This window comes from Mirounga angustirostris, unplaced genomic scaffold (genome assembly GCF_029215605.1).
Source record: "Mirounga angustirostris isolate CCGP_5_RB_7025 unplaced genomic scaffold, mMirAng1.0.hap1 SCAF_3, whole genome shotgun sequence".
Lineage (NCBI taxonomy): Eukaryota > Metazoa > Chordata > Mammalia > Carnivora > Phocidae > Mirounga > Mirounga angustirostris.
The window spans coordinates 153,426,369-153,443,056 of record NW_026991711.1 but is presented as its reverse complement, the minus strand read 5'-3'; the positions used below and the strand labels follow the sequence as shown (position 1 = coordinate 153,443,056).

General features: G+C 35.8%; 1 protein-coding gene across 1 annotated transcript in view; it reads left to right on the top strand.

Annotated features, from left to right (window-relative positions):
* The window catches only part of TMEFF2 (transmembrane protein with EGF like and two follistatin like domains 2), a 226,135-nt gene that overhangs the window by 170,398 nt on the left and 39,049 nt on the right, over positions 1-16,688 (top strand). Inside the window, exons 6-7 of the mRNA XM_045868320.3 lie at positions 7,729-7,877; positions 8,820-8,879. Of these exons, the coding sequence (XP_045724276.1) occupies positions 7,729-7,877; positions 8,820-8,879 (209 nt within the window). The remainder of the gene's footprint in view (positions 1-7,728; positions 7,878-8,819; positions 8,880-16,688) is intronic.

Sequence of the window (16,688 nt, the reverse complement as noted above, 5' to 3'; positions counted from 1 at the left end):
GAGGGAGCCTCGTTTGCTCTCCGAGGCAGCAGGCATTAATAGGTACCTGCTGCCAGTTTTGTTGAAGTCATCTTAAACCAGTCCTGGAATCAAGCAGGATACACAGTACTACAAAGAATCATTCTCCTTAAACTGCAGATAAGGGTGCTGACATGATACAGCTATCATGATGGAACTCTGTTTGCCCCTGTCCCAACAGCAAAGAAAGAAAACTCTCCCTACCAGGAAATCATGCCTTCCTGAGTCCCACACACAGCTGCCCGGCTGCCCCTCGCATCAGTTTCCTCTTTGGACCACAACACAAATCAGGAAAAAAGCAGGAAAGGGTAGAGCAGGAAGGGCATGGTGGTGACATTTGTGCCTTAGTACCTCGTTATAATACACCTTAAGTATGGAGCCACTAAGCGCCATGGATTCTTCCTTTTCTTCATTGGAGTGAACACCGCTGCCCTGAGTTTTCCTATCTAGCCCCCAAGTTTACAGCAATAGCCTGGTGATTAGTCCCTCCGCCTGCACTCCCCTGCAAGTGTAATCTCCCTAAAACACCCCTTCCATCATGTTGACCTTCTTATCACCCTGTGCTCAAAAAGCTTTCGGGACTCTTCATTGTGCAGAAGATAAAGGCCACACTCCTTAGGTGGAATCGAGCCCCTTTACAATCTGTCTAGAGTGCTGTATCCTGCCACTTTGGTTGAGAAGAGTTCATTCCAATCAGACTGATCTATTTGCAGCTCCCCAGCTCCGTGTTAAGGTCTGCGTCCGCACATTTCCCCACTTCATGTGCTCCATCCCAGATCTGTTAAATCCCTCTCACCTTCGGACATAGTTAGTTTCCTCCTTTTCCTCCCTATCTCATAAGCATTAGAACCTAGCAGTATTGTGGAAGTTGGAGCTAAGCGCCTGGCACAGGGGAGCCCCTCCATAGCTTCACGTCCTTTCCCACCACTCTACCTTGGTTTTACTTGGTGAATCACTTCTGCTAACGGCTCCAACAATGATGGTTTTGTATCAGTGCATGTAGGCACCTGTCCCTGTCATCTGACACCACATACCTGTCACCTATAGCACATGGAGGAAAACCTTTTCCCGCAGGTCACTGAATCATGTACATTAAATGAGAATATTAAATTCCTTCTGTTGGAATGAAGGGGAGAGAAAAAAGGGTGTTTTCGAGCCAAAATATTTGAGGTTTCTCAATAGGCCATGCAAGCTATCTGCCTTAGAAAGAGCCAAGGAACTTGCTGAAAATTTTGCTTGAGTCCTACCTCAGACCCAACGCATCAGAATTTCTCATATGGATGTAACATACACTAAATTAGAAAGTCTCTTAGTCTTAGAGGGTGAGAAAGAGCATTTTCTGTAATTGCAGCTCACCACATCTGCACATCAGAATCCCCTGCAGTATTTTTGACAACTCCAGTTAGTTACTGCAGCCTCACACGAGACCTCCTAAGTGGAAATCTCTGCGTTGCTGCCCAAGGTCGAACTATTCCACAGAAAATTTTTCTTTGCATCCAAGATTAGAAACCACTAAGCCAAAAATTATGATGACCAATAATTATTGGGTAATTACAACTTCTCGGAAACTTTATTAAGCAATTTATGTGCCTCATTCCATTTAATCCCCACAATCTTGAGTTAGTAGCTCCATTTTCACAGGCTCAGGGAAGTTAAGTAACTAGTTCAATGCCATACAGTAACTGATCAAGCCTCCATTAAACACAGGTCTATCTGATACCAAATTCCAGGCTCTAGTTCCATTCCTCATCTACCTTTATTGTATTAGACATCATTCTGATACATGGCCATCAGTCTTTTACCCAGGAATGGTTGCACTTGTTCAATAGGCAATTCTGCTTTTGAAAGTTCTGACACCACCCCGGGGAAGGGTCTCTCAGCTTCATTTTTCTTCATTCAGACATCCATTGACTGGCTATTTGTTGCCCTTGGCTTTTTCTCAATAGTCCCAAGAGCTTCCATCTAACAGACCAACTTCTATACTTTACCTCCTTATAAAGAGAGAGATATTAATGGCAACTAAGTTTTTTCCATGTACAAGATAACTCTCGTCCCCCTTGGAAAGCCTCACTGTAGTCCTTGGTAATATGTCTGGAGAAGGGCATTATTCCATCATCCTAGATTTCAAAGCTAAAAGGATAGCCCTTCTCAAATTTAAAAACAAAAACAAAGAAATAAACAAGCTCACATATATCGCCTGAGTAACAATATAGCAGACTTACTAGTATTACCTCCCAGTCAATGCTTTTCCACACTCTATAGGCTTTTTGTTTTCAGTGGATTTTCATATCTCTTATTTCATTTTTTCCCTCACAACCCAGTCATTCCTGAATTGTAGTTTCTTTACAGATAAAATAATTATAATCAAGTTCCATCAAAAGGAGTTACATGAGAGTTAATGAGTAAATGGGCTTAAAGTATCACAAGAGTCTTGAATGAAAAATACACACTGTTTTCACTGTTATTAATATAATGCAGCTCATCCATTACAGTCCTGATGGAGAGCACAGACAGTGGCCCTGACCTCATTGTCTGGCCAGGCTAGAAAGGGTCTGCATAACAGCCCCAGGGACAGCCGGGCTCAAGGGAAAGAAACCAGTCAAGGTTCAAAACAACCCAGAAAGCCATCCTCACTGCAGTACAATTGGGTACTTTAGAACTGATTAGGGATGTGGTATGGACAAAATTTGGAATGGGCAAGTCAAGGACCTTGGGAAGGAACCAGTGATAGACATGTTTAATAGATGAGACGAAATCTAGTGAAATTTGAGGACAGGCACCCACCAGACTCATGAATAAGTAATTTGCTACCTGGCAGCTTTTGCATCCTCACACTCTGGAGGACAATGAGGCATTCCTAAATGTAAGGGAAAGGTTTCTGTACCTCATTGCTGAGCACCTTCGGAGGAGCCATTTCGAGAGAGGCAGGGAACTAAGGTAATGTAAAGCCTCCAAAATACTCATGAGATACTTATAAATGCATGTGGGCCATCGTAGACACCACCTTTCACTTCCTATAACTTCAGTTCTTTACTCCATCAAGTGGTCTTTTTAAATTATTGGATGCTTCTCTTCTTTCTTACAATTCAGAGAACTAAGGTTTTCAGTCAATGTTAACTTTCTTTGAAGGATTTCAGAGGGTAGTATTTCCACATACAAACCCTAAAATTATTATTTTCAAGTAGGGCTGGTTCTTTTTCTCTGTAGCCTAGAAGAAAAGAGATCTATGTAATCGCAGTGTCAAAATGTCAAAAGACTGAGATAGGGTGGGAAAAAGAAGAAGAGGAAAAAAACACACACACACACACACACAGGGCCCTTAAAGGCATCCATGCAGTCCTCAGGCTTACAAATCCTTGGCTCACATAAAATACTTGTGACATGCTGTAATTAACTAGTTACTCCTCTCAGAATGAATAATAATGCAATTATTTGCCAAAAGCAGTGAAGAAGGGATAGTTTCTGTTTTCAAAAATATCTGCCTTTCATTTCTGTAAAAAGAAAACCCCTGGATTAATTTACATAAGCTGCTAAAACATAGAGTGACCTGCAATTTCACCATTACAGTATATGATAATTCTGTCACCTTGTTATTGGAGCCTTGTATTTTTCAATGGTTTGAAATAGCAATAAACTGACAAGTCACTACCATGTTTAAATTATACTGGTTCTTAAAAACTGCGCCCAAATACCATAAAATATAAGTAGTGAGTTGCATGGTGAAACATGTCCCTTTCACAACTGTATTCTGATGTCATTGAGGTCGCTATGGGCTAGTGCTCTGTCTCCTCTGTCTGTGGGACACAAATTAAAAGAGGCAAGTGGCCTTCTTCAAGTGCCAATTAGCACAGAGTTAAGTGAGAGTTTATATGAACATATCACTAGTTCTTTCTCCTATGTGTTAATGTCCAGACAAAAACTAATCTCTTTAACTTCGTCCAAGTCTATCCTGCCTTTCTTTCAGTAATTCATTCAGTAACCATTTATTGATGACTTGCTATGATGCCCTCTACTAGGTTCCAGAAATTCAAAGGTAAAAAAGACAGATAGCCTTTAAGAAGGTTGCAGAAAGTGAAGGTATGAACTAATAAACAGGCACATTAAGAATGCAGTAAATGCCGGGCGCCTGGGTGGCTCAGTTGGTTAAGCGACTGCCTTTGGCTCAGGTCATGATCCTGGAGTCCCAGGATGGAGTCCCGCATCGGGCTCCCTGCTCAGCAGGGAGTCTGCTTCTCCCTCTCCCACTCCCCCCTCTTGTGCTCTCTCTCTCACTCTCTCTCTCAAATAAATAAATAAAATCTTTAAAAAAAAAAAAAAGAATGCAGTAAATGCCACCACAGAGCCCATTCTTCACACACACACACACACACACAAATTCGTGTACTCGTGTCAACATGCAAAATCTCTCTGCCCCATGAATCTGAACTTTCAAAAATTCCAGGCTCTTTAAAAGTTTTGAAGGAGTGACTTGGTGCTAAGATTTGGTGCTAAAACTTGGAGTCAGTTGGAGAGTTTGTATGTGTGTGCATGTGTGTGCATGTGTGTGTAAAACCTGTATTTTTGTAAAAAAGTAGAAACAACATTATGTAGAATTTTGTTAAGGATAAAATAGTCTAAGCAATTGATGTCTTAAGTAGTCAGATTAACTTAATTCATATCAATTTGTTATTTGTTCTAATTCCCGGGTATTAGTTCAGAATGCCTTCAAATGAATATTCACTGATATATCCCTATGATACTAAAAAGTCTGGATCACTTGTTTGGGAAGACAGAGACTAAGAGGCATTATGACTTAGATTCATAACATCATGATAAATACTCTAAGAGTAGACCTAGTCTTATTTTTTCAAGTCTAGTCATCCAAGGTATTCCTTTAATTAGTTTATAATAGGAATTTGGGTTTGCCTTGTTTTTCACTGTACGGAACAGTATGTAGAACAGCATCAAACTGCCTATATTGGAAATTGGTTCTTCCCCATAAAAGCTATGTGACTTCTCTAAGCTTCAATTTTCTCATCTGTAAGATAGAGATAGTAATAGTAGCCACCTCACCGAGATAGAAGGATGAAAGGAGTAATGGCATATAAAGCATACAGCACTATCATTAAGTAAGCTACTATTATTATTGTCATTATCTGATCTCAGTGAGAACACTTAATATCTGCCAAGAAAATTAGCTACTCTATGTCTGTTTTTATGACAATATAGTAATGATGATTTATATTCGTTTCATCTTTTTTTAAGAATATAAGATCATGTCACTATATTTATTCATTTCATTTATTTATCTACTACATGCAGTTACTGAATGATGAGTGTATGGAAAGTATTGGGTGGTGCGGGGAATACAAAGATAATTTAGCGACTACCGATAGAGTGTCAGACTATGGTCCTGGAATCCTGCATGGTTTTTGAACTAATTAGGTTTAATAAACTCAGATACTAAAAATAATTTGAAGATACCCTTGTACCCTATGTGATTTACTTTTTAGATAGATGAGAAAATATGACTTTCTGTCTGTTCTGCTGTTAGTAACAGATAATTATGCTGGTGTCTTTCAAGGAGATAGTCCCAGAGTCTAACACAACAATAGTAAACTGGCTTGAAGGCAATTAGAACCAACTTTTAAAAAACACACAATGTCCGTCTCCTCACCTCTTTATTTACTACAGATTGTTAAGGAAAACAAGGCTCATCTACAAAGTAACTTCCCCAAATGCACGGTGAAAAGGACCAAAAAGTCTTGAACATGTAGGCAACTCTCAATCTCAGATCTCTCAGATGCCAAGAATCAGGCCAGGTAACAATGTTGTGATCTCAGTAGCTACATCGCGACCGAGGTAGGAACACCACTCCTCAATGACTTATGCATTTGGAGATGGTAACCATCTGTCCTAGCTATTTGTTCCTAAGCATGCGAAAGTAAAAATAACCAAGTGTTCCTAAAGCAATTCTCTGACCAAAAAAAAAAAAAAAAAATTAAGTGCATTGGCACAATTTCTGCCAGTACTTTTAACAGAGATCTAGGTAATTCTGATACAGATGGTCTAAGGACTACACTCCGAGAAGCACTGTTGTGTAGACAAACCTTCTCTCACTTAATCAACAAACGGATCAAGCACTGATTCCCAGGAAGTGAATCTGGTGCCAGTCTGACTGCCTAAAAAGGTAGAATCCTAAGCTCTACCCCCAGAGTTATTAGGGCCAGAAACCTGCTTGTGAATCAGTATATTTAAAAGTTTTCCAGGAAATTCTAATACACAGCCCATGGTGAGAGGAAAGGGGTTATATGTTGCTTTAACACACCCGTAGGTGGCCCTTGTTCCACAATTTACTAGCTCTCTGATCTTATAATTGCGCTATCGTTGGTCTATGAAATGGCTGTTGTAAAGATTAAATAAAGCAATGCATGTTAAGAACCCAGCATGTAGTAAGCTAGTTGTTATTGTAATCATTATATTATATGCCCAGCTCTAAGTAAGATCTACAGAAGTAAAATGTGTGCTTCACCACTTTGGGAAGCATATAATCCATTTAGAAAAATAATGTAAATATTAATAGAAAATTAATTAACAGAAATCTAAAATATGAGTTTATATTCTAAGGCAATAACATATTTACACACATATAAAAATATTCTGAGTGAAACAGTCTACTTTGTCTACAGAGAATGATAACATAGGAAAAGTCATATAAAGTTTGCTTGAAAATATCTCATTCTTCTAATTCAGGCAACCTAATTCTCATTAATTCAAATTTGTATGTATATTATAGAAAAGTATTAAAATCATGAGTGGTAATCAACTTGTATTTATTACTTAAAACTAGAATTAGAAAAAATAGCATATATCTGGGAAAGGGATCCATGGGACAGGCATCAAGCGGCCCACAAATACTCTGTAATTTTATGCAAAAAAGTTGTTTTGTGTGAGTATGAGTATTTCTGAAGAGAGAGCCATACCTTTCATTTGATTCTCAAAGGGTTTTGCGCTGCCCCCCCCACAAAAGTTAAGGACCACCAAAGATTCCCGCTTAGCACATGTCTTGTGCATCTTCATGTAGCTGAAGAAATATAACTCCTGATTACACTCCAAATAATCTCCTGGCTTACTTTCTTGCAAATGTCCTCTGAATCATTTTCCTCACGCTCTCACCATTCAAATATCCTGAGAATAAAGTAACACAGTAAGATCTCATTTGAGGAAATTGTAAAGCAGACTTTCATGGCTACCTCAGCCTATTCAAATTCTGCCAACATCAGCATGGAAGTTTATGTACATGTTTCAAAAGTTCCAATGGCAGAGATTTACTGATGATTATTTTCTGCGTTTCCCCTTTTTATTTTTTTTTTTATCCATTTATCAATCTTTTGAATTATTTTCAATTAGTTCTGTGCTTCTTTTCATCTCTGGTAGGAAAATGAAGGAACTTCCCTGGAAGGATACAATTCAGTTTTGTGGACTTGTATGTTGCCAATCTAGCAATTCTTCCACTCTGTGGTTAATGTATAATGTGATAGCAACACTATTAATGTTACTTTTTTTTTGATTGAGGTAAATTGGTATATGACATTATACAAGTTTCAGGCACATGACATTATAAATTGATATTTGTATGCACTTCAAAGTGATCACCATCATAAGTCTCGTTACTACCCATCACCATACAATTAAACCCCTTCACCCATTTTTGTTTCTCTCTTCCTTTAGGTGTGTGTGCAACATCGACTGTTCTCAAACCAACTTCAATCCCCTCTGTGCTTCTGATGGGAAATCTTATGATAATGCATGTCAAATCAAAGAAGCATCATGTCAGAAACAGGAGAAAATTGAAGTTATGTCGTTGGGTCGATGTCAAGGTAATGTTCATACCAAAATTCATCTCAAAGAATGTTTTTAGTCTTAGTGTAGAAATGAAAAGTGAAGATAACTCCTTATTAGGCAAGCTATTTCCTTTCCGGAAGACGGTTCTGATTTATAATGGATACTAAAGTCTGCTGTAGCATTTATGGTGATTATAGGAGTTTGAGAGCCTATGAGCAACAGTCTATATCTTTTTCTATATAACGGGACTGTATCTTCACAATGCCATAAACACAGAAGCCAATATTCAGCAGACATTCTCCTTGCACAGGGAAAAAAAAAAAAAAAAGTCAAAATCGTCTTTAGCAAAGAATCTGAGGATTTATTAGAAAACCTTGAAATTAAAAACAAATGACACCATTTTTATGTATTGAATCAATAGAAATATTTCAAGTACATTTTTAAAAAATATTTTTATTTATTTATTTGAGAGAGAGAATGAGAGAGAGAGAGCATGAGAGGGGGGAGGGTCAGAGGGAGAAGCAGACTCCCTGCTGAGCAGGGAGCCCGATGCGGGACTCGATCCAGGGACTCCAGGATCATGACCTGAGCCGAAGGCAGTCGCTTAACCAACTGAGCCACCCAGGTGTCCCTCAAGTACATTTTTTAAAGCAGGATGTACGAGAATGTTTTATTTTGTTTCTTATTCAGAAACAAACATTTTCTTGGGTTTTGACTTGTTATTCCTTTACCCACCTTATCTCAGTTATAATTGTGAACCTTCTCTTTGCCCCAAACTCTAGAAAGCTGATACCATTTTATTATTCACTCTCAAGCAAATTGATGTAAATATGTCTTTGCATAAAGGTAGCTTAGAACTATAGTTATAAAATTTCCTTAATCACAGTGAAGGTACTATTAGAAGAATAATATAAATTTAACATTTGATGTTTAGGAAGCAATTAATCAATCTTCGTTGTTAATTTTTTTTAACACAGATAACACAACTACAACTACTAAATCTGAAGATGGGCATTATGCAAGAACGGATTATGCAGGTATATTATAATATTTTCTACAATAGAATATGAGCACTTCTATAAAAGAGTCCTGGGGGAATCATTTTTTTCTTACCATTGATCCTAATTTGAATCTTGCAAGACTTCTGACATGTACTAATCTTCTCTTGCTTGGTTCAAACTTTCAATAGACAATAGTGAATTTTTTTGAAGCAAATAAAATGCCTTTTTTTTTTGCCAGAGTTAAAGCAATTGTCAAAAATGTCAGTAAGATATAACTAACTTGTTTCGACAGTGCAAATGGTACAAATGACAAAACATTTATCAAATTAATGGGCATCAGTGGAAATTAATGTAGTTTTTGGCAGTATATTGTAATGAATGCAAACATTCTTGTTTGAATTTTCATTAAAGTCAACGATAAAAAATTTTGCTAGTCTCTAAAATAACTAGAAAGGACAGCTATAAATAATACAGGCTATCTCTCTTTAAATGCAAAGTTAAAAAGCTATCTGTAACTTACTTTTAAAATATTAACTTATTATTATTTTAATAAATATAATTTATATTTAAGTAAATTATTATTTTAAAAGTACAATGTAGCTTCTGACATGCAGAATTATCAAGCATTTATATAAAATATAAATTTTATTTAGCTATTATAGAATATTATTTTGAGAATTATTTCTATCTAATATAATTTTTCCAGGGTGAGAAATAATTTATGGGTATGCAAATAGGATTTTAACAAATTATTAAATTTTATAAAAACTTAGGATTAAAAATATAAAGTAAAATTATTGATGTGGATAATGATATTTGGAGTTTTGTGTTTTAAAGAGCTTTTCACTCAACTATTAAACAGCTCTAACTAAATTTATGGCCAATAGTCAATCAAGAAATTCTCTTATCTTTCAAAATATGTATTATCGTTCATTTTTTTCTGAAATTGTATTTCTACAGTATTTCTGACATCATATTTATATACAAAATTACTCTCAATGAAATTGAAAAAAGTTAATCAGATGTTATACTATGGATCCCTCACACCTGTTAGAATTTAGAAATAACAAAAATTTTTTTTTTAATTTTTCACTTTTATCTTAGTGGTTTTCAACATGTAAATAAAACTATTCATGTGCTAGAAGCCTGGAAGTATCATGGACAATTATACATGGAAAAACATTAGTTCTACTATTGTATAGCTGTTCCCAAATGTCCAGGAGAGCTATTAGCAGGTGTTCCTTGAAAAGAACAGTCCATGATCAATAAGTTTGGGAGAAGCCCAGATAAACAAATGACTTTCTTACCCAGAACACCTCATAGCTCTGGTGTGCACTGTAAAATCTTTAAGAGATACGCATCTTTTATTTATTTATTTTTTTAATTTTTGTTCTAATAGATACAAAATACACATAGATGTAGGCTGGTTAGTATAATGAACCCCATGTATTCATCACTCAAATGCAGTAACATCAACCCATGACTAACCTAGCCCCATCTCCAACTGCATCCTCTTTCAGCATTTTCAAAGTATGTGGAAAGAAATCCCAGAAATTGCATCATTTTATTCATAAATACTTTAGCCTTCAACTCTAAAAGATCAACCCTTTTTAAATAAAATTACGTTATTATCACACCTAAGATAATTTTGAATGATTCCTTATAGTATATAGCTTTTATCAAACTTATTTGATAAATAACACATGCCTTTGCAGCACTTTTGCAGTACTAGGATTCCCAAGAATGCACTTTGAAATATGCTGATCCACAGGAAAGTATTAAAGTGATAAAAGATAATGAAAAATCAAGGTCTGAAACTAATAATATACATTTTAAATGTTAAATGAAATCAAATTTAAATTCTATATTTTGTTATAAACAATAGCTATATCTTGAAGGTACTGTAAGCCACTACCTGGCATATTTAATTTTACTGTAGCCTAAAGTGTTTGAAGATTTCATAAGGATTTCCCTTTCATATAAAGAGTAACTAACTGTGCTTAAAATACCTTTATACTTGTTTTGCAAACTAATTCACTTGGAAAAAAATCTTCAAAAATGTAACATTATATGAATAACTTCTCTATTGAAATATTCATCATTGAACTCATAGGAAAATCAAGCTTCTCCCTGAAACAAAAAGCTTTTCAAGTTAATTAGCATCAATATGCAAATATATGTGAGTTTATAAAACTGTACATTACATATCATATTGGAGTTTACCACTCTGTCATTGTCATTCATATTACCTATTTACAGATTGCCCACTTTCAAAGAGTTTGGGAGTTAAATATTTTTTTGTTCCAAAGAATTCATACTTGAATTTGATTTCAAAGAGATAATTTCTGACCTTCAATGTCAATGCTTTTAGTTGGCATTATTTCCTATCTTACCCCTTTATTGAACATGAGAAGGAAAGAGAATGTGTTTTTATATCCGTGTGAATGAAAACTGTTCAGACCCTCAGTGTTGTCCAAGGTCTGCGAGCTTGACATCAGATTTATCTAGTAAATTCCACAGAAAAACTTTTAAGATAAAAGTAAAGTTTAAAAATACATGTTTGTTGAAATCCAAATTTAAGACAGGAACAAAGATAATGTCAATTGAAGCCTGCAATTTCTAATTAAGCATTGATTACATACTTTAAAACTACCATGGAAGTTAATTTAGATGTCTTTATCTTCAACGGTAATCTTATTAAAAATACAATGTATACCCCTCATTAGACAATATATAAATAATAGCCACGTCCCTCAACATTTCCAGGCTTTCAATAGTATTTGCAGTTTCATAAATTTTGGGATACAAACTTTGGAAAAATAAAAGGAACCAAATGGAGACTCAGTATGTCACTGTCCTCTTAATTTTTGTTTCACGTTTTCAAAACTCTCCAAGGAGGGAAAACAAAAACTGTGTGACTCACATTCCTAGAAGTTTGCTATCTGCTCACAAGTTCATTTAATGTCACAGTCACTTCCCTTGTTAGACAAACATCGATGGACGCTCCCACTGGAGGGAAGTACAGATCTTAACACACTCGTTTTTTTCTTAGATGTTGTTAATACTAGAGGTTAAAAACCTTTAGCAACACCCCTATTTTTCCTGTTTAAGCCTACCTTAACGATGTTAGTACAAAAACCACACATTACTGATTACAAAAATGAAAAATAATATAAAGAGAACCTAAATCTAAAAATAAATATGCTGTGTCTCATATTTAATATCATTTACAAAATAGAGACTGCAGTAAGGACGGGCAAGGGCCAATTCACAAAAAAACAAATACAAAGAGAGCCATGCCCCCAACAAGGCTAAGAGGAGGTCAACTACAGGGTGACCGAACTTGTGCAGAGCTATGAAGTCCAAGATAGACCTGAAACGGACTCTAGGAAGCCAAAGAATTTGCCAGATCATCCCAGCCAGCATTCCTTTCTGGTTGTGCTTGACTTGGGTCTCTATTCTGCCCTCTCTTCTTTAATGAGACCCAAGGCAGTAGTGAGTCCTGAGTCAAGAGCTTTGGATCTCTGTTTCAAGGCAGAGTGACAGGATCTCTGTCTGATAAGCTAAACTGGCTACTTAATGTCATTCTCCCTTCATCAGTCTAAGACTTGGGCTTACATTTAGGTCTTTCTCTTTACTTGCAAAAAAGGCTCAGAGAACAACATTTTATAAAACCACAGAACTGAAGCTTTCAGGGATTTCCATTGTTTCAAAATGCTAATATTAAACTTTCCTTCTGGAAGTTTTTATAAATAGCATATTTTATAAATAGCAAATGTTTTATACCTCTTGAAATCTGCAACATTTTCTTTTTTAAAAAATTTCCCCTCATGTCTTAGAATGAAAAAATGAAGTTCAACCATTTTGTTTTTCCTCATCTGGTGTGTGTATTTTCTGATTGTATTGCTTTTCTGCCTAGAAGTCTGATCATGCTTCCGGAAAAGTAGCTGCGTATTTTTCCAGGGAAAATGTACTTGATTTTATAAATTGTTAGATGTAAAAAATATACACATACACATAAACACACACATGAAAAACAAAACAAACCATGAATTTAAACGATTTTGTCTTTTATCATCTAGAAAATAAAATGAGTTTTCTTTTATGACATTTTGCACCAGTTTCCGAAAGGATTTGTAGCGGCTTATAATTAAAATATATTCAATGAGATCGTTTAAAGAGAAAGTGAAAGCATAAGGCAGAACTGTAGAGGAAAATAAATATATCAGCAACATGGACTATTATAGTTACTGCATTTAGCCCTAAGCTTCCTTGTAACCAGTGTAAAAAGAGAAAATATGATCAAATCAATTCATTCAGAAAATATTTAGAGTCCCTGCTATATGCACTCCACTGGGCTTTACAAAGGTGAACTCCTCATTCTAGGGCTCTGCCAAAATGGAGCTTAGGTTTCCATCGCCTGATAAAAAAAAAAAGAATAAATAATTAGTTCAGAAACCAAACACATAATTTCTCTAATGTTCAGTTCTCAAAAGAAATATTTGGCACAGATCTTCTTATAGCTGGGAGACATAGAATGGATAATATCTTCAATAGTGATTTTTATAAAATATGCCAAGGCTTTTCACATGGCTGGGGATTTTTTATAACAATTTTTATAAGATTCTAGAGCATCGCATTAGAATATGTGTAAATCAATGATAGTCTTTCTGTGGCAGATTAAATAATGAGTTATATTTATGTATATTTCCAAGTTGGAAAAAAATAACACCGAGTCCTAAGGGAAATGGCTAGGAGGCGGAGTGTGTTCAGCTTATCTTCCTCATGTATCTACAAGTTTAACAGGAGCTGGATTAGAAGAACAGTCAGAAAGCTTGAAAAAAGATAAAGAATATGTTAAATTATAGTATCTATATGGGGAAAAGAAATTTCCCCTGCTTTTATTAGCAGTTAATGAGAAAAGTTAGCCCTGAGTCATCTCCACAGCCTTGGGAGGGAACCAGGGTCTCCCCAGCTCTGAGTCTAGGTACAGGCATGCATGGAGTCTGTGTCTTCTTATTGTGCATTATACTGTGGCCATTCACCATTGCTTGTAACATTGAGGGAGGCTTAATTTTTTTAGGAAATTTTCTCTTTAGAAACCTCTCCCTTATCTTTAAGCAATAATTTAAATATTAAGCTCAGGTCTAAAAAAAGAAAGAAAGAAACCAGAAATATACATTTAAACCAAATTCCATACATCCTGTTATTCCACTGAATTCCATCCTATTATTCTTCAGTTGTTCACACTAAGAGGGAACTGACATCTTGAAAGGGTATCTAGTCTAAGTGAATTGTCATAATAACTTGTTCTCTGTGGAGGCCTTTGCAATTGACAAAGGCCTGTCTCCTTCAGTCTTGGCGACAGAAATGTGAGGGAGATATTATATGCATTTGACAGGTGAGAAATGGAGGTTCAGGGAGATTAACTAAAAAGGGAGTATGTGATAGAGCTGAGGTTCAAAACATCATCGCTAATTCCAGAACCCAGCAAAGTGTGAATGGTATGGGACCAGGGGAGAAGTGTCACTATCTAACATTCTTAGAGACTTTGGGACCCACTCTGCACCTTAGAGGTTAACCCCTTGAGAGTTTCAGACTCAAAAATGTTTCACCGCGACATCTACATTGCTGTGAAATGCTCCAAAGAGTTACTCCTCTCTTTGATTTGTCTGTATCTCACAAGCATCCTACAAGCACTATCTTGTTTGATTCCTAAGTTTTGCTGTTCTGTTTTCTATTTCCCCACATAGACAAGAGAAACCAAAGAGAAGTGTTTGCTACCAAGTAATCCTACATTAATAGAAAAGATGTGTGCAATACTCTCTAGGTTTACAAAGATCTGTTCACATTACCTTATTTGCTCTCAGGTCAATCCAATAAAACAGGGTTACAAATACTAAGGGAAGTAAAATGGTAGCTCCGAAAAGCTAAGTGGTTGACCCAGAACTGGACGCAGCATTTTGGCACGTTGACCACCCACCCATGCAAATATAGCACTTGCTTGATTTATCTACTATTTGCCTCGATTGCTCTTCCACTATGTATGTATCGACATGAATATCCAGCAGTTACAAATCATATTTATAACATGAATTAATTCAGTCATGTGGAAAAAAATCTGCATTTAAAATGGGAGCTTTTTTCATTCGCTCGTGAACACAAGGAACACTTCCCCGGAAAGCATGTTATGTCTAGGCCAATAATTTGATCTGTAGGAAAGAAATAAATAGTAGCAAATGCAGGCAGCAGCATGTAGCGCAAATATTGGTATCAACAGTGAAATAAATAAAAATGTTTGCCCAGACTATTACTGTGCCACCAGGCTAGCCTAGAATATTTAAGCTCGAGAAATGAATTAAGATGTCAAGATTTTCTCAAGATTTCTCAGGGAAAGTGTCTCAATTCAAGTATTTTCCCCTCTGGGATTTACATTAGAGTGTTGCAAAATTCATAAAGCTTTCTATGAACTCTAACTCACAATTTTTCCTGCTCTCTTGAACTTCTGTGCTTTCATTGTTTTCCCCATAAAATCATGTAGCCAGTCATCTGTAATATTATGTTATGTTCATGGTTATAGATAAACACAGAAATAGTATTTGCAATACAGATGAAGGTTTTCTACTGAAGAGTTGCCTTGGGCCCTGGTAGACTCTGGAAAACTTTGTGTTTATGCCCCAGTTCATAAATGCATTCTGCATCATTTATGTGCACTTTTTCCTGTTTGAAATGCTCCTTCCTGAAACAGATTGTTCACCTTGAGGTGTTACTCATCTACTTTTCTCTTCTATAAAGGTGTGGCGGAGAGTTTAATGGTTTAAGACCGCTAAAAATTGGACAGGGTTGAGTTTAAACCCTGGCCATGCTTTTGATTATTTAACCGTGAGCCAATTAATTGACCTTTCTGAGCCTCAGTTTCTTCGTCTGTTCAGTGGATATAATAAGCCTACTTCCTTAGGGTTAAAGATTGAATTAAAAGACATTATAGATGATATTAGCGAGAAACTAGTAAGCTAGCTGTTGTTATTATTTTATTTTTGGTCTGACAATTGAAAATTTATTTATGGGAAATTTAACACACTGTATGGGCTATGGTGTGTCCATACGATATATATTCAGAGTTTTTGTACAAATATTTTCATTTGTGAACTCATACAATTACAAAGGTTTATTTTTCTCCTACTCAAGACATATAACAACTTGTTGCAAGATATTCTGGCTGACTTTTTGATTCATCTATAAAAAAAGTATTCATTGAGCACCTACCATTTACAAGTCTTCAGCACACTGATGTGTCTAAATTTTCACATGACTAACTTTTCAGTTTTCCTCCAGTCGACATAATTTTATGTATAGTATAGTTTGATCACTTTAAAAAAACATGACCACCAGATTATTAAAACATGAGATTCAAATAGAAATTTAGTAGGAGGACATAAGATATGACAGAATGGCAAGATCACGATATCACTTATGTTTCTTTTCTACTTGATCTTTAAAATTAGTCATTTATATCCCAGGATATATGTATGAAAGACCTACATATTCATTATTTAAAAGAAACCTGTGTAATGGGTGATTATAGTGATGGGAAGGTATCAAGCAAAAATAACAGGAATGTGGTATATAAGAATTTATGTCTGTTATGAAAACATTATTTCGACTCAGAAAAGCTAATGTTTATATATCATCAATAAGCACGCACACACACACACACACACACATACGCTCACACACCTTGAAGAGTCAGAGCATCAAGGTCAAAATAAATGCTTACAACAAAAACTGATCATCAAGGAAAAGAGTTGTCTTTCCTTGATGATCAGTTTTTGTTGTTTTGTTTAG